General features: G+C 35.8%; 1 protein-coding gene across 2 annotated transcripts in view; it reads left to right on the plus strand.

Moving 5' to 3' along the window:
- The window catches only part of drd2.L (dopamine receptor D2 L homeolog), a 173,216-nt gene extending 151,565 nt beyond the window's left edge, over nucleotides 1-21,651 (plus strand). Inside the window, exons 5-8 of one of the 2 annotated variants that reach the window (XM_041568349.1) lie at nucleotides 11,772-11,953; nucleotides 13,693-13,779; nucleotides 18,301-18,640; nucleotides 20,734-21,651. In XM_041568349.1, coding sequence (XP_041424283.1) covers nucleotides 11,772-11,953; nucleotides 13,693-13,779; nucleotides 18,301-18,640; nucleotides 20,734-20,927 — 803 coding nt within the window. In that variant the 3' untranslated portion in view covers nucleotides 20,928-21,651. 2 annotated transcript variants of the gene reach the window in all.
- The last annotated feature ends 3,277 nt before the right edge of the window (nucleotides 21,652-24,928 follow it).

A 24,928-nucleotide genomic window follows, 5' to 3' on the forward strand; every position in this document is an offset into this window, starting at 1 on the left:
GCATCCGAAAAGTCCTTTGCGTCAATTTTGCCGCTGGAAGTAAAGTCAATGGACGTCCGAATAGTGTTGACACCTGCACATTTTCGGTGGAGATTTGCAAATTTATTCGTCGGCGGTGAAATTCGGAAATTCACCGCAATTTCGTGACAGGCGAATTTATTTGTCCATCACTAATCTTAACTTTGCGCCTCAGTATAGCAGTATGCCTTGATATAAGTAGAAGTACCTACATCTTGCATCAAATTATGTTAACCATGCAGGTACCGCATAAGCTGTGACTTTCATTTTTATTTAGATAACTAATTTTTTACTAGGACCATGGAAAGACAGATATATTTACTCATAAAAGAGTGTATACTGTACTTTTCACTTGTTTAATAATACTTAAAATATAGAAAAATATACTCTTTTATAGGAATAGAGCACTGCCTGGAGAACAGGAGCAATAAAACACCGCCTCAGCGGGCCTATGTATTTATGCAAATTATACTAATGGGAAATACACAACCAAAAGCTGTATTACTGAATGCAATGTTTCATTAGACAATTATTACACTTACATTTTTAACTGTGCATGAGCTGTTTAAAATAAAAAAATAACTGTTTCAGTAAGATTTTTTATTACATACACTGCACTAGTCCAAACAGTAAAATGTGCAATCATTTTTCCACTAGGGAATCGGTAGTTAAAAACCTTCACACATTATAATGCAGTATTAAGTATATAGTGAATAAAGTACCCCCTCTTGTAAAATATAAAGATATTATAAGTTACCGAGGAGTTTCATGACCATATAAAAACACGAGGCCGAAGGCCGAGTGTTTTTATACAGGTCATGGAACTCCGAGGTAACTTCTAATATCCTCATATTTTACAACTGGGGGTACTTTATTTATTATAATACACAAATTTTAATGAGTCATGTGACAGAAATTACATCAGAACTCACCGTTTATAACTGATGACATCAGAACTCACCGTTTATAAGGATATAATTTACAGGATATTCATGGCTTTTGTGTATTATATACAGTATAAAGCATGATACTTTGAGCAAAGGACATTGTTTGAGCAAATATTTGTACCCTTAACAGCTGAGAAAGAAATAACAATTAAGATTAGCACAATTAGAAATACAGAGGACAGAAAGGTATAAGGTGAATCAGAAACTGCTCCACTGACAGAGAGGCAATGACTGGCAATGTAATAGTAGAAGCTTGAAAAACTGAATTTTAATTTAACTTGGCTTTATGTTTGGAAGCATTCACCATTGCAAATGTCGAAATGAATCAGTGAAAGAAAAAGAGAACAGAAATGATCATTTGAATGAAAATCTCACTTTGTAAACCGTGTATTTCAATTTCTTCCTTCTTAAATATCTGTGTCTGTGAATTTAAAGAAATAAGAGCTGAATTGTGTTTTAGATGTAAATAAATGCACCGGGATATGTTGTAGTTTGGACCCCTTTTTTGTAATCATCACAAAACAAAGCCGTGAACAGAAAGTGTTATAGAATAGAGCAGGTCATTGTAGGGTATCCGTGCATGAACAACTCAGGACAGGAACAGACGATTGCATGAAAATTAATGAAAAGATTTTCGATACATCTTTTTGCGCTGAGATCATCAGACCAAGGATCTTATAGCTAAAATGCTTCCAAACATAAAGCCACAGTGTCTCCGAAGTATAATTTTCTTATTTTAATAACATTCCACAGTCTTTTTGCTGACTCTATTCATATAGCTTAGAAAATATATTTTACACTATATGCCAAAAAAACAGATTATCAGCCAAAGAGAATTCACTTATCTCAATAGCAAATACTGTATATTCTCTGGCTCAGTAATGACCTTGGGGAGAAGTATTAAAATAGAAAAACTGTCTTTGTAGAGATTTTGAATAACAAACATGCATATATAGGAGGATAGAGTGCTGCTACACACAAAGATTTGAGAATTGGCCCTTATACGCTAAGAATGGACCAGATATAGCCATAGTGCTCCAGATGGTGTGACATGTTGTTTTTGGATAAGTGTGATGGTTTGGATGGTGTGAAGAGATGCTGGCTTTGAGAGGAATGGAGGAGATGGCCAAGAATATATAGGAAGACACTTAAGAAAATGTAGTAAGGAGCAGATGAAAGTAGAGCTTTGAAAGTTAGCAAAATGATTTTGTATGCTAATTTAGCAGACAAAAGGATTATATCAGGGGATTAACAGGTTCTTTCTGAGGAGAGAGCAGGTGGATTTTAGCAGGAGAGTCTTAGGGGAGAAAGGTGACATTTGTCTAGTAAGCAGATGGTTGAAATATTTTAAAATGGATAAAATAAGGGAGTGGATACTTTTGGAAGAAACAATATAATCTGAGAAGCATAGGGAACAGTCAAAGTATACCCCCAGATACATGATTCATAAACAGGCATACACGTATGACATCAGCAGCAATTTTAAATGGAGGAGTAGGGGCAGATGTGGATGGTGAAATTGAATATATAATTAAGAGGTGGAGTAAGGACAGGAGTTAAGTAATGATAAAGTGATCAAGGGAGAAAGTTGTAAGTGGAGAGGACAGAGGCAGCTGAAAAAACATTGTCAAAGGGACAACCAGTCAGAGAGGATTTGGTAGAAGGTGGTTCAGAGAGGATGGAAGTGTTGAAAGACAATAAGAAGAGAGAAGATTGTCTACTCCACCCCACCACAACCAACACTGAAAAGACAGAATTAAGAAGAGGAATATGGGCATTTTTTTGTTATTTAAGCATATACTTAAGTAAACTGTATCTATTGTCATTTTGCCTGTTGTCTGAAATTCCTCTCAGATCTCTTACCAATTTACCAAGGGTCGAATTTCCACTCAGATCACTTACTGATTTATCAAGGTCGAATTTCGAAGTAAAAAATACTTCGAAATTCGACCATGGAATTGAAATACTTTGAATTCGAATATCAAAGTCAAAGTATTTTTCACCGAATTTGGCCATCGAACGATCAAAGTAAAATCGTTCGATTGAACGATTAAATCGTTCGAAATGAACGATTCGAACGATTTTAGTGTACGATCGAAGATTTTACTTCGATGTGTGAAGACTTAGAAAAATGCATTAGAAGGTCCCCATAGGCTAACATAGCACTTCGGCAGGTTTAATTTGGCGAACTATTGAAGTCGAAGTTTTTTTAAAGAGACAGTACTTCGATTATCGAATATTCTAATATTCAAACTATTTTACTTTGAATCAAATTCGAAGTAAATTCGAAGTCGTAGTATCCTATTCGATGGTCTAGGAAAAATTACATAGAATTTCGACCCTTGATAACTTTAGTAAGCAGTGCTCACTTCTTTAATCAAAAAGGCAGAAATGTAGAATGTAAGGGCACAGTACAGATGAAGCTATGTATAATGATTTATATAGTACTACTTGTATATGTGCTGAACATTTTTACAATGTAGTAAAAGAAGAATAAGGCATGATAAACATTGCAATAAATAAATAAATATTCAGAGTTACAACTATTAAGTGCCATGCCTTGTTAAGAGAAGGGAGGTACAGGCACCAACTAGAGAGAAGGGAGAGCCTTCATTTGAAAGTATCACAGTTTGAATAAAAATTTGCAGTGAAATAATTGGTAACATTAGAGAGATTACTGTTTTGTTGATGCATCATGTATCAAAATTATAGCTGAAGGAACATGCTTGCTGTTTAATGATGTTTTTGCACAAGCTAAATTGAAAAGCTTTCGCTGATTATACCACCCTTTGAAGTCTGTTTACCACATGAAAGACTTTCTAAATACAAAGAAAACATATACAAGCATACATAACATAAATAAGGTGTCTTTTCTTCATATATTATCATCATATTTTCAGTATTGGCAGAATGTAAGTTCCTTTTTTTTGGTAGATAGTAAAGCATAAACTTATAATAGCCTTTTTTTTAGTTACCGTATATACTCGAGTATAAGCCGTCCCGAGTATAAGCCGAGGTACCTAATTTTACCTCCAAAAACTGGGAAAGCTTATTGACTGAAGTATAAGCCGAGGGTGAGAAATGCAGCAGCTTCTGGTAAGTTTCAATCGAAAAATTGAGGGTTTCTGCTTCCATTGGAGGTGCCGGCGTCTCGTTTTTGGATGCTGGCGACAATTCTGGGACGCCGGCGACTATTCTTGGACACCGGCGACTATTCTTAGGCGCCGGAGACTATTCTTAGATGTGGCGACCGTTTTTGCACTTGACCCGAGTATAAGCCGAGGTAGAGTTTTTCAGCATATTTTGGGGGCTGAAAAACTTGGCTTATACTCGAGTATATACGTTATGTAGTGAATAATGTATCCTTACTGTAATTTACATTATTAATTAAATCTAGAGTTAAATGTACATAGATAAATCAAGAGTTTTCTCTCTTTGCCAAAGAAAATGGTTGGTATAAATGTGGAATAGGCTATGGTTTTCCAATGTTTTTTTTTTAAATAATAATTGCTTTGTTAGGCTTTTAGACAAGTGACAGGTATTGTGCAAGTGGAGAACGTTATAGAAGAGTTATAAACGGCATATTTATAATGATTTAGGAGCAAGCAGTTATATATAGTGAATAAAGTACCCCCTATTGTAAAATATAAGGATATTATGTTACAGAGAAGTTCAATCACCATATAAAAGCCGAAGGTCGAGTGCTTTTATACAGGTCATGGAACTCTGAGGTGACTTCTAACATCCTCATATTTGTGGGTACTTTATTTATTATAATACACAAGATGCAGTGAGTCATGTGACAGAAATTACATCATTAAGCTCTGATTATAATCAATGACATCACTAAGCACTGTTTATATAGTGAATAAAGTACCCCCTCTTGTAAAATATAAGGATATTATAAGTTACCGAGAATTTTTATGACCATATAAAAACACAAGGCCGGAGGCCGAGTGTTTTTATACGGGTCATGGAACTCCGAGGTAACTTCTAATATCCTCATATTTTGCAACTGGGGGTACTTTATTTATTATAATACACAAATTTCAGTGAGTCATGTGACAGAATGATATCAGAACTCACTGTTTATAAGTATATCATTTACAATATTCATATTCATGGCTTTTGTGTATTATAAGGATATAATACACAAGTCATGGATATCCTGTAAGTTTCAGTGAGTCATATGACAGAAATTACATCATTAAGCTCCGTTTATAACCAATGACATCATTAAGCCGTTTATAAGGATATAATTTACAGGATATTCATGGCTCTTGTGTATTACGTGTACCTTATTGTTCTTACACCTCCATTAATACCAATGACCATCTATTTTCTTATGTGCTAAACACCTCAGCTCCTCTGTGAAACTACCTGATAGACATACAGTAACAATTAAAATCTCTTTAAAAAATAATTATGCTGCTTAACATAATACATGTAAACTACACACATGATCTTTGTATGGGTCTTTGTATGGTTCTTTGTATGGCGAAGGCAGCAATGTATTCATTTTCAAAATACAGCTGGAAAAGGAACATTTTAACACAACATATTGCATTATGATGCAAAGCTTCTGTGGAACTAATAGCACCGTGCTCCATTAGTGACTTGACTGTTGTGTTTATGAATGTTTGCTGGTGCAGAATATAATAACAGTACTTTCTCTTTATTGTTAAATTACTTTGTGTTGATTCCAGGTGGTTGTCAGATTTTCTGAAACAGTTTTTGCCTTGCATTCACAAATTTATTTTAAAGGGAAACATTTGAAAAAAAAATATTTGCAAAAAATGAATGTCTTATTTTGTTATTCTAGATTTGCATCTATGTTGTTTAATGTTGTAACAGGATTATTATTTGTTCCATTTGTTCCCAACTAGTAAACTATTCAGACTAATGAGTTTGTTTCCATGCTCTGACTACAGTATGTACAATCATTTTTTGTTTAAAAGGAGTTTCTATATCAGGGTATTTTTTTACGGTTATTTCATGGTTACAAACAATGCCATTTTGCATATATGTAAAATACTGAATATACTTTACTATTTTATATATTGTATTCTTTGTGTTTATTGATACATTTGCATTACTTTTATCAGTTGTAAAGAGTAAGACATTGGGGGAAAATATATTTATCAAAGGTATAATTGTGTGGTTATTTGATCATCAAATGTCACATTATACATTTTTGAAGTCTTAAATTTGTTCATAACTAACAGAAGTTTCAAAATAGTATTAAGGATGCACCAAACCCCTTATATCGAGATTTATCCAACCTTAAATTCTTTTAGGATGGTTCGGCCGAGTCCTGAACTGAATCTGAACACTGATTTTCACATGCAAAGGAAATGGAAAGGGGAAGAATGTTCTCTCAATCCCATGGCCATGGCAATCACATGGCAAGTGATTTTAAAGGGTTCAGATTCAGTTCAGCCATGTTCTTACATTTGGCTGTATCCAAACCTGCTGGAATTTGGTCAACTCCATATACATATATATCAGCACACCTACATCTGTATTTATTGTTAATTTATTCCACTGTGCATTCCAACGTTTTGGTCTGCATTTGGACCTGAGTTTAATGTTGAGTTTAAATACCTAACATTCACATCACAATATTTATCACAAAGTATTTTAGAATCCCATTTTAAAATATATATATTCATTGTACATGGATTTCACCACTACTGGTCAGTGCAGCTAAGACTATCAATTCTCTTCTGTATCACTCACACTGTGTATGAGTTAAATAAGGCATAGGGCAGGCAACTCTGTGGGTTACTCTATATTATATATTACTGTCTTCCACTGTGTTTATGTCTAACTCTAAGCACAGCAACATTCACAGCTTCACACCAATAGCAACACTTATTTTCTGCTTCCTATTCTTTTCTCAGCCTTCCTTTCCTACATGAGAACAGAGAAAGGCAACTGCCCCATGGGTTAGCTAAAGTGCAAGTTTCTAAAGCAATACCTGCTGCTATTTGTTTAAAACATTTGTTCATGCTGTTATTCTAAACAATCATTCAGCTACAGTTCTCTTTATCTTTTTGCTCTTTGTATACGGTTAACTGCTGTAAACACTCCCAAATATTTATTCCATGTTCACTCTCAACTGTGGCTTTTTCTATGATACACTGTTTTCAGAGTTTTTCTGTTCATGTTTTGTTAGACATGTCTTACTTTCACCTATTTCTATTTTGGTTTTGTAATCAGGCAGGATATTAATCATTGTGCCTTTGAAAGATAGGCTTTAATAATAATATCAACTATATTAATCGTTGTGCCTTTGAAAGATAGGCTTTAAGCCTATTTAGTAACAAAGCAGATACATAGAGAAATATATAAAGTTGAGGCCACCCCCTTGAGGAGGCATATTTATCAAAATTTTTGAATGTAACCCTTTCTTTGCCACTTTATGTATGTTGAGTGGGCACTAGGGTTGCCCCCTGTCCAGTTTTGACCCTGACAGCCCTGGTTTTTGAAGGGTCAAAACTGATTCCCTGAGATCAAAGTGGCAATCAACCAATCGATAGCCATGTAATAGCCCCGCCCCCAAAGTCACATCCTGCTCCCACTCATGTCCCGCCCATTACATCATGGTCCCACCTCCTGCTACACACCCAGATAGGGTTGCCACCTGTCCGGTTTTGACCCAGACAGTCCAGTATTTTGAAGGGCTGCCCAGGTTTTCCAAATAAGGAAAACTGGGCAGGATTCCCCATGATTGGCACGGCGATCAGCCAATCGCGCATCATAGCATTGTCCCTCTATGTCACAGCCCCACCCTGCTACATTATGGCCCCCCCTCTACATCATGGCCCCGCCCCCTGCCCAGTTTCCTCCGGTTGAAAAGGTGGCAACCCTACACCCAGAGTTAGTTGGGAGGAAAGGTGTCAACCCTTGTGTGCACACTGTGGGTCTACAAGGGCAATACTGTTTGTACCATGGTAGTGTTGCAACACCAAATTGAAGCACTCTGGGGTGTGTAAAAGCAAAGGGTTTTGCCAATTCCTAGTTATAGTGTGTAGTAACCTGCTTGTGTGGACATTTTGGTTAAGGGCATTCCTGCTGTTTTGCCATTGTCTTATGATTCATATTCCTGTTCATATTCCCCTCTTCCTGTCTAAGATGAGCGCAAGCATGGAGTAGGGCAGTCTTACCTGATATGTTATGAGAAATGTACCAGAAGTTACTGTGCTTGTCTGACTGCTTCACCTAAAGTAACACAGCAGAATAATTTAACCCACTGCTAGCCAAGCAGTTTATCACACTGTGAACAAGAATATATACTGTGAGGCAGAGCAGATGCAAGAATGCAGTCTGGCAGCTTTAATCCACAATGAGCTTGAATTGTTGTTGTAGTGAAAGTATTCCTGAAATCCTGATAGGGCTAATAGGTAATTCACAATCCAGATCCAATGTACATACTGGCTTCTCACTACAGGGCTGAAGTCCTATTTATCCTACAGGCATTACTACCCTAGGTCTGCTGCACTAGATTCAGATTTGTCAAAGTTTTGTCCCGGTTTCCTTCCTTTGTAACTTTTTTGGGTTTTTTTGGTGTCAAAAAAGCCAGACCTGAAAAATATGTAGTTTAATAAATCGGCCCCTTAATTTATATATGTATATGGTATATTCTGCTACAATACCAATTAGGGTTTATTAATATTTGCACCATGGACATATTATTGGAATATAGATATTGATCTCACTAATGTTTTCTTGCTTGCTTTTTTACCCCCAAGATTGTTTTTTGATTCCACGCATGGATTTTTGTTTCAAAAATTAGCCACCAAAAACCTGGCTTAATGCTATACCATTCCCCTTTCATGTTTTCTCTCCCTCCATTCCAACCCTTACCTCTTTAGCTTGGAAAGAACTGTTTCAAAATTAGCTTATTTCAAAATAGGATGGAATTTGATCACTGACAACTGATTAAAAAACAGCATTTTGAAATAGCAGAGCCCCTGTGGTTGATGAATATTAGAATTACAGTACTGCTAAATATGAAAGTACTCTTTCGCCAAAGAGAGAACAGCACAAACCAATCTGTAAAATATCAAAAACATTATTCTCTCTAAGTAAAGTATGCTGATAATTACAGTGTGAGGAGCTCAAGGAGATATTTTCTACTGAAATGTCTTGCATACAGGATGAGCCTTTAATAACATGACAGTAGTGTTTAGAAATATGCTAAATTAACCTTTTTTTAATCAAGTTATTCAATTGGTGTCCATCTGTTCGTTACATCTGCAATTAATAAAATTAGAAGTGATAATTTCATAATGCTTTTTAAATATACAATTTTATAAAATGTCATAAACAGATTCCTGTATTTCAGCCACATTCAGATCTGTTGATGTGCATTTAAAACCCTGTACATTAAGAGGTTTTTTTCTTTCTATACAGTGACCTACATGCACAGATTTGTTCATCCATTTCTTCAAGATGACCTGTTCAGCCAGTTGTATTAATACATAATAGGAGTATATTCAGCATGTCTTGTTAAACTGACAAGTACACATATTTCATACTGTAGATGGCTGCAAAGGAATTGCACTATTTATAAATAATTCACTTGTAACGTTTTAAGCTGCAACAAAATGGATTTTTACGTTGATGATTCTTTTTTTATTGTGCATTTTGTTTACATCAGTGGTCACTGTTATTGAACACAAAACCAGGACCTAAACTTGGGCCAGTTTTCATCTGTTACAGAAATGACACGCAATGAACCCAATTAAACTGTGCAATTACGCAGATGCAGAACCCTTATTCAGCTATTATTTAAAGAGAACATCCAGCTCTACATACTGTATGTTCAATGAGTTATTACTGATTTTGTACATACGAAAGCATTACCCTGGGTCAATATTCAGACCCACTGATTTATATTAGACTTTGATGGGTCATTTTAAGATATGCAAGTCAACTGTGAGTTCACATAATATAATGTGAAAACAAACATTTATATTGGTAATTGCCTCAATCTGTAGTGTGCATGAATCCTTAAAGGGGTTGTTCATCTTTACATTAACTTTTTGTATGATGTAGAGAGTGATATTCTAAGACAATTTGTAACTGGTATTTATTATTTGTGGTTTTTGAGTTTTTAAACTTTTGTTTTAACAGCTCTCTAGTTTACAATTTCAGTCATTTGGATTTGAATAAGAGACTGGAATATGAATGGGAGAGAACCTGAATATAGGGATCAGTAATAAAAAGTAGTGTTACAGAGCATTTGTTTTTAGATGGGATCAGTGACTCCCATTTGAAAGCTGGAAAGAGTCAGAAGAAGGAGGCAAATAATTCAAAAACTATTCAAAATAAAAAGTTAAGGCCAACTGAAAAGTTGCTTATAATTAGCCATTCTATAACATACTAAAAGTTAAATTAAAGGAAATCCACCCTTTTAAGGAGATAAAGTTGGTGCCTTGTCTTAACTACATCTCTCTTTGCTATAACTTTATATTAGAAACTGCATTGCCCTTTGAAATCCAAAACCAGTTCACATATAATGAATTCCCTTCAAACTGAGCTACTGTGATTTGTACTTTGCCATTTTGTGGCCCATCTCATGTTATTAGAATAAGCAAAACAAAGGAGAGTCAGATGGGTGGAGCAAAATGTACAGAGACATGAATAAAAGGATAAAATAGAGGAAGCTATTTTAATAAATAAATAGAATATAAACAGCAAAGACTAAGGGGCACATTTACTTTTGGTCGAACATTGAGGATTAATTAACCCTTGATATTCGACCCTCAAAGTAAAATACCGCAAATGCTTCGATCGAACGAACAAAGGAAAAATCGATCTATCGAACGATTAAATCCCTCTAATCGAACGATTCGAAGGATTTTAATCCATCGATCGAAGGATTTTCCTTCGATCAAAAAAAGCTTAGAAAGCTTATGGGGAAGGTCCCCATAGGCTAACATTGGTGCTCGGTAGGTTTTAGGTGGCGAAGTAGGTAGTCAAAGTATTTTTTAAAGAGACAGTACTTCGACTATCGAATGGTCGAATAGTCAAACGATTTTTAGTTCGTTCGATGTGAAGTCGAAGTAGCCAATTCGATGGTCGAAGCAGCCAAAAAAAACCTTTAAAATTCAACGTTTTTTTCATTCTAATCCTTCACTCGAGCTAAGTAAATGTGCCCCTAAGTAAAGAAATTGGCTGTACAATGAAAGGATATTGTAATGTAATACCTAAATACCTATATGACTAATTAGGGGTAACATACTTCGTAGTTATTATTCTATGTCTTTTGACCATTTATGCACAGAAAATCGCATAATACAATCAATTGTTTTCCTGAATTTTTTTTTAAAACATCTGATGGATATGGCAGTGCTTGTAGCTGAATGAAATAACTAATTCAATCTCAATAAAATGCAGAATATTTATACCAGCTTAGTGTAAGGATGAGCACTTTGGGATTTACCCTGTCTTTTTATGGCTATTCACAGTAGGACGTGGGCTACATTTGCAATACCTCTGCTTAAGGATTCCCTTGAATATTCTAGATAGGTATAAAGATAAAGGCCCATTTACGTAGCAGCCAGGCAGAATTGCAAGTGCACTAAGGGGCACAAGATCAAACCTATTGGTGCTTATGCACAGACCACTTCTGCCCAACCTGGTGCAAGGCACGTACCCCCTGCCCTAGTACAGGCCCATAGTGTACACATGCAGCATATAAATGCAGCTTTATGAAGGAAGATTTATTAGGAAATGCATTTACAATTAGATTACATAAAACATAAAGACTAATCTACTTTTGGTCTTATTTTTCAGGTTCCAAAGTCTGCATCATTGATAATCCAGCATTTGTCATCTATTCCTCCATCGTTTCCTTCTATGTTCCTTTTATTGTCACTCTATTGGTGTATGTTCAGATTTATATAGTACTAAGGAAGCGCAGGAAGAGGGTGAACACCAAGCGCAATAGTCGTGGAGTAGCAGTAGATGCCCATAAGGTAAGCCAAACATATGGAATAATGCTGTACCAGCAAGTCATATTTACATTTCTATTATAAACAAAAAAAATCAGTTATTGGGTTTGTAGGCAGGGCATGTATTTTGTTTATTAAAAACTAGGGATGCACTGAATCCAGGATTCGGACAGGATTCTGCCTTTTTCTGCAGGATTCTGATTCGGCCGAATCCTTCTGCCCGGCCGAACTGAATCCAGTTAGGGGCAGTTAGAGAAAGTGTGTGACTTTTTGTCACAAAACAAGGAAGTAAAAAATGTTTTCCCCTTCACTCCCATAATTTGCATATGCAAATTCGGATTCGGTATTCGGGCGAATCTCTCACAAAGAATTCAGAGGTCAAACTGCCATGGCAGTCAATAAGCCCTTTGCTGCCTTGTACTGTTTCCCATTCAAGAAGATGTTACATTTACTACCTATGGTAGTAACAGGTACATACCACTTGGAGTCCTTCAAATGTTGTTCCTGAGAGCAGTGGTAGACTGGGGTGCCCAGACCTACTTGAGGCCGAGGCTTTAGCCTGGAGTCCCCCACCCCAGTCGAGATCATGATGGAGGGGAGCACTGACACCAGCATTTCCTGGCCACGAGGGCCAGGGACCACCGAGAAAAATCCTGACTGGGTGATGCTCACTTTTTCTGCAATAAATCAGGGTTTCAAATGCTCTGTTGGTCACTGCCCCTGAGGAAGAATATTGGTTGTTAAAATTTATTAGGTTTAGTTGAATCTCAAAAGTGTTTTTTTTACAGATGTTAGGAGCAAATAAAAGTCTTACAATGGACCACAGAGTATAAAAATGTTGATGATGATGATGCTTATACCCACCTCTGGTTGTTATACACGACTGACACTGAAGTTTGATTTAATTTATCTAATTTGTTTCCTGAACTGTATTACTCACTGTATTTTTAGTGAATAGCTAGCTGGTGTGCAGATAATTTCTTTGTTTTTTTTCCCTTTATGAGTGTTTTTGCTGAAAAATTTAACATCAATTTTGTTACAAAAAAAATATGTGGGAAAGTCAAGTGAGATAACTAAGGGTAATTAAGGGGTTTCCTAAAGTTTCCATCAATATGTTAATTCTGATGGAACAATGGGTAACAGAACAGATTTATCACACCATCACTCTGGGATTTATGTGTAGGACTTTTTGTAGATTTTTGCCTAAATATTATTTTAATTATGATGGCCCAAGATAAGTTTATTACCTCTGACATAAGGAGCAAGGTTGTGGAATTTTATACTAGCGCATGTGATAATTGCTAATTCTGTTGCTACATTACAGAATTAATAGATTGATTTTGATCTAGGAAACATTTGCAAGGAGAAGTCAGATGGCTGATTCGGTTACTTCATTAAAAATGTTATAGCTTCCTGAAAAATGTGTAGCAAGGGTAAGCACAAAGGAGGTTGGTTCTTGTTATAAGAAATGCTTTGTGAAATACTGTACCAAGTAGCATATGGAGTGTGTGTAAAAGTGATAGGGGTCTTAGACTGTAACAGTCACTGGGACAGGGATTTGTGTGAATCTCTGTAAAGCCCCATGGAATATGTCAGTGCTATATAAAGGATAATAATAAGTGCACTCATGTTGCATACTCTCACCATTCCTGTAATGGAAGATACCAATATAAATCCTACAGTTTTTTCCATCCATTTTCAATTAAGATTTTTCTAATGTAACAGGCACTTTTAAGTTACATATTTTCATGGTCTTTCCTTAGGACAAGTGCACTCACCCTGAAGATGTGAAGCTATGTTCTGTATTTGTAAAGTCCAATGGGAGCTTCCCAGCAGATAAAAAGAAAGTGGTAAGTGTTAATCCCCTCAAGCTTTATTTAAAGACTATTACTAGCTCAGCTAGAACACATCTTGTTTTGTAAACAAGCTTCGGTTTTATTACAAATACACAAATGAATAAAAATAATGCTGAACAGTATATAGAACAATATAAGTATATATTTTTGTGCGAGAAAAAAACTTGAATCGCTTGAATTATTCAAGTTTTCAGGCAAAACCTTCGGAAAAAAACTCGAACATCATGCCGGCTGTTAACATCTTCAAACGGTTCAAGTTTTACATGGTGTATTATTGGATTTGAGCTATTTCTAGGGTCGGGATATAATAAATCTCGAAAAATTCTATTTTTTTTTTAAAAAACACAAAAAAATTGGAGTTTTGACCAAAAAATGGAAAAACACAACTCGAACCTTAATAAATCTGCCCCTAAATGTGTAGTCTAACAGAGCATTTGTTTTTTAGATGGGGTCAGTGACCCCCATTTGAAAGCTGGAAAGGTTAAATAAAAGAAGGCAAACAATCATTCAAAAACTAAAAAAAAATAAACAATGAAAAATAACTATTTGAGAAGTTGCATAGAATTGGCCAATCTATAACATACTAAAAGTTAACTTAAAGGTTAACCACCCCTTTAAGTTTCAAAAAAAAAAAATTTGCTCTTGAAATTGTGAGTTTAGAACATAGAGCTTCCATGTGGATATGCAGTGATCTGTTTCATAGCTTGATGGTAGTCATTAATCAATTCTTGATAAAAAGGGAAATTAAATAATTTACTAATTGACTTTTACCACAAAAAGTAAGACAACCGATTTCATGTTGGCCCTTGAAAATTTCATGTTCACCTTGAAAATTGTGAAATATATTTGCCGAGAAATAGTAATATATTTTATTCGAAAATGGATTTCATTGACTACTAAAAAACCTCACATTGTTACAGGTATTTTCTAAAACACGTCATTGTATCCAGTTCATTACCTAGCAGTGTTTGCATTTTCCTAAATATATTTAAATAAACTAAAGCTTTTATATGAAAATTTCAGGGATGAGCAGTTCTAGATATAAAAAAGGTGTCATACCGTGGCACACTGACTGAGGAATATAAAACTAACTTGTCAAGTTCAATTCTCCATGCCCCATTCAATTAAAGATCAAGGTCAGTGGTCTTTGAGCTTATTCAAAATACCTCCATTTTTAATTTGTAATGACAAGCTCAGTCCATAAATTAGTGATTCTAAAAAAAAAACTTTTAACTATAACATGTTGTACATACTGTGTATTAAGGATTTTATCAAGTAGAATAATGAGATCAGTTATCCTTGTATCCAAAAATTCTGAAATAAGACAAAGCCAATTTCAATGTCCCAATTAAACAGTTTTTTATTTTTTTTAATTTTTGGCATGTTGTCTGTAGTAAAAAAGGAGTACCTTGATGGTGATATCAAATTACAGAATGAAAAGACCCTGGCCCTTATCTAAAGAAAAAAACAAGGACCAATGCCTTCCAGATTATGGACCCCAAAACTGTTTTTATATTTACAGAAAACTAAAAATTTGAATTGAAATCCTCCTTCATGTTATTGAAAAACGTAGGTCTTGTGTGCTTCTGTATGTTAGCAATTTATATGATTCAGTAGGGCGGTGCTGCAGCAAGCATTGCTTCCTTGCAGCATTAGGGTCTTGGGTTTGAATCCAGCTGGGGCACTATAGTTGCAAAGGTCTGCTGCATTAGTACTTGGATATCTGAATGGTATGTGGATAAGATAAAAGAATATCTAGAAATAACCTAATTTTGAAGTGTGATGTGGATGGAGGCTAGAGCAATTTAATGAAGTAATAAGAACACACAAATATGTTATAGACTGCTGACTTTTGCAATAGATTTAGATAAAAAGGTATCTAAAAGGATAATTATTTCACCTGAAATTCAGTACCATTGAGACTTTCAATACATTTAGATTACAAGAACCTTGCAATATTGGGATTTGGCCACTATAAATGGAAATTGCCACCTACAGAAAAACAGGAGATTAATGCAATCAGCATATTATTTTTCCTCTTGGTGCATTGTGACAGTATTATGCAGGCAGCTCCGGAATAGTCATAATAAAAAAGAGTGAAATTGTTCAGTGAATTTTTTAAAACCTACTCTCATATGCTATAAAGGAGAATATGTTGTTAACTAAAATTTTAGATAATGCTAAATCTGAATTCAGCAAAACTAGGTGAGTTATTACCACACACAGTTTCAAGAAGATTTTTGTAACTAAAATATATAAGCTTAAGTTCTTTAATTTAGGATAATACAGTAGAAATACTGTGAGATATTGCCTTCTGCTTGCTGCTTAATTGAACGAGAGGGATTACAATTTATTGAAAAACAATGACATCAAATACATATATTTCTATGTTAGCTTAAAAGTAGTTTTTTGTGGTAGTTACACCTCTTTTATTTAAAAGGGCATGGGCCCTGTTGCATAATCACTCCGCCCTGAATGATGTCAGCTTCTGCCTCCCCAACCCAAAGGCCAGTACTGTTGGCACAAAAAGGTGGCAACATTAGGGGGCCCATTTACTCAGCTCGAGTGAAGGAATAGAGGAAAAAAAACTTTGAATTTCAAATGTTTTTTTGGCTACTTCGACCTTCGACTACGACTTCGAATCGAACGATTCAAACTAAAAATCGTTCGACCATTCGATAGTCGAAGTACTGTCTCTTTAAAAAAAACTTCGACCCCCTATTTCGCCACCTAAAACCTACCGAAGTCAATGTTAGCCTATGGGGAAGGTCCCCATAGGCTTTCCATTCTTTTTTTGGTGGAAGAAAAATCGTTCAAACGATGGATTAAAATCCTTCAAATTATTCAAAGGATTTAATCGTTCAATCGAACGAATTGCGGTAAATCCTTCGACTTCGATATTCGAAGTCAAAGGATTTCAATTCGGCAGTCGAATATCGAGGGTTAATTAACCCTCGATATTCGACCTTAAGTAAATTTGCCCCTAGATGTAATACACATTTTAATATATATTGAATTAGTTCACATTCCAATTGAAATTTGGACTGATTAATACTATTTTAATGCTTGTTCTGACATCTAAATCTGAGAATAAGGAATCAGGGGATATCTTGAAAGAAGTATTAAAAATGAACATATTTTTAAATTGTATCTCCTGTTTTAGTGATGTTTAGTGAACAAGTCGGTCATGGACTTCTTTAATATTTTTATTTATCTTGTATAACTTGTTTTCATTCGAGCGATTCTATGCCATGTTTTATAGGAAATAGAGGGTTAACTTTGTCTGTAATTTGGCTAGTAATCTTGCTTTAGCCCTTAGATACACTAGTACTAGTCTGTCTGCTGAATCTAATACCTTTCAATATGGAACCACAATTCCCTGCTGTATTTGCTGTTCAAGGATTGACACTTAAAGCCCAGAATTAGTAATAGAACATAGAAATGAAAAATCATCCTATTTCCAGCTATTTCTATTCTTGCAGTAGATAACCTAAGGGGTATATTCTCAGAGAGGTGGTTACTGTATGTGTGGACTACTAAAGAGAGGCCTTAAAACCAGCGTTTGTCTCCTAGCATACTGTACATTCCCCAGTTGAAAAACAACCTGTGTGCCATTAGCCCTATGCTTAAAATGGCCACAAAGTAGATAAGATCTCTGGTGTCTATTAACGTTTTGGCCCTGAAAAGCTAAATAGTTTGGAACATGCTGTAGTTGAAATTCAGCAACAATTGGGTAAGCCAAAGCTGTAGCAAAAGTTCACATCCCTTTAAAGGGACAATGTTCTCCTCTGTTCAAATTTAGTTAATTTATTAATCTACTTCTTTTATGGTCACTGCGAAGTAGATAATTTGATTCCCTGTGCACAGATATCCAGGACATAGGGCAATAATATGTGCACTGCTAATGTAATTATCGACCTCGCAAGAACAAGTGCACAATAATTCCTTGTTTGCCCTGTTTTGTTGGAAGAAATAAAAAAGCAACGATTTTTCATGATTGCATTAATAGGCAAAAAGTATGATCAGCACAAGCTCTATTCTCTGCAGTCAATAAGGGATTATACTGACCCTTTAAAATAGTGATAAATGCAGTAATAATATAAAATAAAACTGTTCTAAACTTGTCCCTGAATATTATCCACTAATTATTGATACATTTGATAGACAGAGCATTTCAGCACTTCAAAAATGTATGAACACATGTTAATATCTGTAAGATTGGCTCACTACTATGAATTTCTTCAACATACCTCCTACCCTATGGTACATCTGTTTTATTGGAATACAGACACCATAAGTACCAAGAACTTGGCAATATTTTGTAATGCTATCCATATTTTTATTATACATTTTCTCCTCCCTTTACTAAAAAAAATTATGAATGTTATAACAAAAATCAAAGGTCTTTTTTACAAAAAAAGTAATTTTTAGAGGCATAAAAGGGGCTTTATCTAACCTGTATTAGGGACTTGTTATTTATTTATCTTTGTTATTGGATATTTGATTCTTGTCCAGGAAGCTGGCAAACACCCAGAGGATATGGAAATGGAGATGATGTCAAGCACATCTCCACCGGAGAAAACAAAACACAAGTCTGCTTCTCCTGACCATAATCAACTTGCTGTGCCAGCTACATCAAACCAGTGCAAAAATGCCAGCCTAACTTCACCAGTGGAAAGCCCTTACAAAGCTGAAAAGAATGGACATCCAAAAGACAGTACAAAGCCTGCCAAAGTTTTTGAGATTCAGTCAATGCCTAATGGGAAAACACGAACCTCAATAAAAACAATGAGCAAGAAAAAGCTTTCACAACATAAGGAAAAGAAAGCTACACAAATGTTAGCTATTGTACTGGGTAGGTATCATTGTATTGCTCAAATAGAAGCCACAATGAAAGCCTCATTAAACAATATGGCATGAAATTAATTTTAAAGGATAATTTAAATGTAATTTTAAATATATTTTAATTTCTAATTTTCACACCTGCACTTTTCACTTCAAATCTTGTCCTTCATGGCATCCTTGTTTTCAGTTACACTTTTTATGGATATAATTGTGGAAAATGAAACCCTTGTTGGAAACTCCTAATACTGCCCTGTTTACTATAACTGGTCATAAAGAGCAAAGTAGCACAGTGGGTTGTCGGGTGCCATCGCACACTACTTGATTTCCTCCACAATTGCCAATCTGGATAGGCTGCTTATTCTCCTGAAATGAGATCAGGTGGAGGCTAGGAAGAGGACATCAAGAAGAACAAGATTGCACCCGCTATCCCCACTGTGCTACTCAGCTTTTTGTGGCCAGATATGGTAAATGGGGCTGTATTGAGGGTCCTCAGTAGTCAACAAGGTTTTTTTGTTCTTTAAATACATTAAATACAATTAAATACATTAAATCCAAATAATAGTTAGTTCAGTGGTCATAGGAAACTGTTAAGTTTGGCTGACCAAATTACTCTGTAATTTGAAATCGATATTCATTTTGTATAGCTTTCTTGCTATATAAATTAGCCTAAACATTACATCTATATGGTTACATTGATCAAACTGGCCAAACATCTCCCCATGTTTTCAATTTTTATGGCATGTGTTCAGAATCTGTTCTGGATTAAATAGATTCTGATCATGCTTGCTGGAAAGCCGAATAAGCCAAAATTGTTGTTTGTTTACGGTCATTAGCTGAACAAGCTGTGTGGGTTCTTCCTATATATTTGCACTTGTTTCAAATGACTTTACTGTCAGCTGTGCCCTTCCACTTATGTTACCAATGTTCCCCAATGGATCAAATAGCTAAACCTGCTCATGCATTATTAGCATAAAATGATTTGTTCAGTGTGTAAATTTGCAAAATCTAAGCAGACATTTTACTACCGTATATACTCAAGTATAAGCCGACCCGAGTATAAGCCGAGGTACCTAATTTTACCTACAAAAACTGGGAAAACTTATTGACTCTAGTATAAGCCTAGACACAACTACAGCCCTGTCTCCCAGCAGCGCACATTCTGCCAAAGTGACCCCCCCAGCGATCAACCGGACTTCTTTGCAAAGTTGATGGTGATAGAGAATTGCCAAATGGATTACTGTGTGCATTGTCCCACTGTCCCACTACCATGTGCAGAGGGTGCTGTGTGATATTGCCATCACTTTTAATTTTTCGTATAACCAACAGAGGGCGCTGTGTGATATTGCCATCACTGTTAATCTTTCGTATAACCAACAGAGGGCGCTGTGTGATATTGCAGTCACTGTTAATCTTTCATATAACCAACAGAGGGCACTGTGTGATATTGCAGTCACTGTTATTCTTCCATATAACCAACAGATGGCGCTGTGTGATATTGCAGTCACTGTTATTCTTTCATATAACCAACAGAGGGCGCACTGTTATTCTTTGATATAACCAACAGAGGGTGCTGTGAGATATTGCAGTCACTGTTATTCTTTAATATAACCAACAGAGGGCGCACTGTTATTCTTTCATACAACCAACAGATGGCGCTGTGTGATATTGCAGTCACTGTTATTCTTTCATATAACCAACAGATGGCGCTGTGTGATATTGCAGTCACTGTTATTCTTTCATATAACCAACAGAGGGCGCAGTTATTCTTTCATATAACCAACAGAGGGCATTGTGGGATATTGCAGTCTCTCCCCAAGTGTACTGTTGGTATAGGAATGATTAAAAGTGACTGCAATCTCAGCTACTCGGGTCGGGTACCGCTGACCCGAGTATGAGCCGAGGTAGAATTTTTCAGCACATTTTGGATGCTGAAAAACTCGGCTTATACTCGGGTATATACGGTAATTACCCCAATGATTAAACAGGGGCACTGATAAGATTTTAGCAGTACTTATTAGAACAAACAATTACAGATCAGCTTTTTTGGGTTAAAACTATCTGTATTATTCCTTTTATGGTTATAATTATTGTTTTGTCTTGCAGGTGTTTTTATTATTTGCTGGCTTCCTTTCTTCATAATTCACATACTAAATATGCATTGCAATTGTAACATTCCACAGGCCTTGTACAGCGCCTTCACTTGGCTTGGTTATGTGAACAGTGCTGTCAATCCAATTATCTATACCACATTTAATGTGGAGTTCAGAAAGGCCTTCATTAAAATACTTCATTGCTAAAAGACAAGATAGAAGAAGGATGCAGTAATCAATAACAAGAAGATACAGGACACAGAAGAGACAAGCACATCCCGGGTTCCCTTGGACTGGTGGAAATGGAGCTTTGTGAGCAATTATAGCAGCTGAATGCTGTTATGTGTAGAGGTCTGTAAAAGGGCACAAGGATGTAACTAAAACATAATACTGCATTTTGAGCAATTGTTTTGGAACGGAGGCTAAAAGTTCTTGCCTTCAAGCAACATTTAGAAGAATCAATTTTAACTGAATTCAGCCATCAATAATGACCTTACTTTTCAAGTACTTATGTTTTCAGGACACAAATGTATGTCACTGCAGTCTCACCAAAGACGTTGCTATTTTTGCCATGGTCTTCTTTTTAATAGCAGAAAAGATATGATTTGCAGGGACCCCACTGTGAATCATGCCTATGAAACTATTTTTTTTCTGGAAACTCAACACCATACACAATTCTGATTGTGTGCCTTGGGTTTCTATGGAAGTGGTGTTAATGTAAGCTTTCTGAGTGTTTTGTCTCTTTCCTGAAGAATGAAAAACAAAACAAGACAGCAAGACAGCCTTATGCTTAAAGTGTAAATATAGCAAGAATAATTTGACAGAAGCCCAAGCAAAAAAAGTATATATATATATATATATATTATATGGAAATATAAAATAACGTAATGTACTGCATGGTGTGTGTTACATTAAAGGACTAGCATTGTCACACCATGTCTATACCTTTGGGATTTCATACTAAACAGCTTTTACAATCATTTCTTCTTTGTCCTACTTTTACATGTAAAATACAATATCGCTGTGATGGTAACCATAGCACCAGTGCATTATGTTGCAGAGGTTTTCTGCAAACAGTGGAAGTTGTTTTCTATTTAGTTTTATCCAGACTTTGCAATTTTAAATGCTACTGGAGGCATTGGCCCAATTGTATTTTAATGGTTGCCTTTAAACTTCGAGAGATCAGACAGACTTCTGATTGAGATTCCTAATCATTTTTTATGAACTTGTGGACTGGCAGCACTTAGGTGCTAGTGGCAGAGGCAGATCAGTTTAAAAGATATAATCAAGATTTAAAATAAATACATTCTGGTTCTTTGGCATCAGTGCAAACTGTCAGAAAACAGATGAAAACAGAAAATTTCAATTTAGACCACATTGGGGTAAGTTAATGAGAAAGTGGTTTAATCACTTAATGAGACTTGTGCTGATTTGGGTATATAATCACAACTAATAGAATTGCACAAAACAGAAATTCACAAAAAACATATTGAAACCTTGGAAAAATCATGTTCAAGTTTTGCTACTATTAGAAAGAGCCCTAATATTCCTATGTTCTGTATACATATCAACCAAAAGTGGCACATTATCATAGTGTTTACCAGCATTCAATACATATATTAAATCAAGTAAAATTAAAGCACTTAAGTTACAATATCCAGCATATCTATAATACAGCCATCAGTTCCATTGCCAACTTTAAAACGTTTTAAGTAAAGGCAAATAAACCTGAACTATTGTTCAACTGATCCCCAAAACTGAATTGTATTGTGTAAGTTGTGGAGGAAATGTGTATTGTGTAAGTAAAAAGGCAACACAGCCCCTTACAAAGATCCTTCTAAAGGACACAATCATTCTGACTCCTATTCTAGTGTGCAGGTTGCACACATCCAAGTGCATTTTTGCTCATATCTGGAGAATAAATCAATGGCTTGCTGAAACAATGAATCATTCACAGAAATAATAGATCAACCTGGTGTAGAGATCAACATTTGAGGATTTTTAGGGAAGTAATTGAACAGAATTACGTTTTTTATATATATATATATTTATTCTTTGTTTTGCAAGCTACCGGGTCAGCCTATTCATTATATGATACATCACAAATCATGTACCTACCTTTAATTACTGGCATTCTGACATGCACAGTCAGGAGCGTTTGCAATGCTTATGGTAGAAACTTGCACAGGCACAGTTATTTAAGCAGCAAATCCTTGACTTTACTATCATGTGGTTGGCCTCTAGAAGGCAGGGTGGGCCTCTAATCAAAAAGAATATTTTTTCTCCCTGGCTGATGCACCCTAAAACAGGCACCGATTCGCTAGTGAAAGAGACCATTGATATTGTTCATTTGCGCTCTATTGCCAGGCCACTTTTTGTTCTGACTGAAGGTCGTTACTCCACAAATTCAGTAATGTGCCTATTTTACTGAACGTTACCTCTTTCGTCAGAGTTGACTTCGCCACCTCAGACCAGGCGAAGTGCTAAAAAGAAGCCAGATCTTCCTCAATCTTCTGTCACTTACATCATATCCTGTGTGCCGAAAATGCATTAAAGGAATTGTTCAGTGTAAAAATAAAAACTGGGTAAATAGATAGGCTGTGCAAAATAAAAAATGTTTCTAATATAGTTAGTTAGCCAAAAATGTAATGTATAAAGGCTGGAGTGATTTGATGTATAACAAGTCAGTCAGAGCACTACTTTTCAGCTCTCTTGGTTTACACTGACTGGTTGCCCTGGTTACCAGGCAGTAACCAATCAGAGACTTGAGGGGCGGCCACATGGGTCATATCTATTGCTTTTGAATCTGAGCTGAATGCTGAGGATCAATTACAAACTCACTGAACAGAAATGTACCATGTGGCCCCCCTTCAAGTCGCTGACTAACTCAGAGTTATAGAGCTGAAATTCAGGAAGTTGGATTATGGCTGTTTTATTAGACATCTGTTCACTCCAGCCTTTATACATTACATTTTTGGCTAACTAACTATATTAGAAACATTTTTTATTTTGCACAGCCTATCTATTTACACAGTTTTTATTTTCACACTGAACTATTCCTTTAAAGTTCCAAAAACGCTGGCGACTTTTCCTTTTTTGAAGCGGGATTGCCTGCAAAAGTCCTAACCTTTTTTGGGTAATAGGTTTTCTCCAGACATAACATTTTCATAACATATGGAAAATTTATTTTACAGTGGGCTCATTTGTAGGGCATCTCTTGTCTTGTCTGGACATTTGCAATAAAATTTGCATCAACATTTATAATAAAGAAGTCCATACAACTTTAAATTTCCCGCCCTATGCAAATTGACCTAAGCCCAAGAACACTAGCGAATTTTCGCTAGGCACAAATGAATGCTAGCACATCTTCGCTATGAAATGCTTGCACAGCCGAAGTAACGCTAGCGAAAAGTCGACAGCGTTTGACTCATAGGACAAAACTTTGCATACTAGTGAATTAGCGTATTTGTTGCGCATTTGCGCCTGGTGAAACGGTGCGAGGGGTGCGAAGCTGACACTGGCGAAAATTCGCCCTTTAGTGAATCTACCCCTTTATCTCTCTTAAAAGCTTATACTGTAGCAATGATGCAGATACAATCCTCTCCTGTTGATTTTACATTTACCAAGGATGTGGGATATTTGCAGTGGCAGCACCTAAGGTCAGTGGTCAGCACCTAATGTTGGAGGGATGTATAAAGATGAAACAATAACATTTCCCTTCAACTAATTTTTACACAACCCCCTACACCATAGTACCCATATATCATCATTTAATGATTGTCATTATTCACATTGCTTTGCTATACTTAATTTAACTAGCAACACTTATTTGATGCCTGACTGCCTCATGCATCTTCCTAAAAAGAAATTACAGAGTTCTATATATAAATGTATTAAAGTTAAAATATAGGCCATTGCCTTAATGTGTGCCAATTGGCTTAGAATGCTTAAAGTGGACCTGTCACCCAGACATAAAAAGCTGTATAATAAAAGTCTTTGCAAATTAAACTATGTAAACTAATTTAAAAATCTCAGCTGTCAATCAAATATTGCCTTCCCCTCCTCTATGCCTTAGGCGTAGAGGCGGGGCAGGTAATTACTTTCACTTTCCATTCAACGCTTACTAGATGTGATTGCAGTCCCCACATCCCCCCCCTCTCTTTACCATTAAGGGCGGTGGCTGATGGGGGAATTTGTCGCCCACAATG

The sequence above is a fragment of the Xenopus laevis genome, chromosome 7L (assembly GCF_017654675.1).
Source record: "Xenopus laevis strain J_2021 chromosome 7L, Xenopus_laevis_v10.1, whole genome shotgun sequence".
Taxonomy (NCBI): Eukaryota; Metazoa; Chordata; class Amphibia; order Anura; family Pipidae; genus Xenopus; species Xenopus laevis.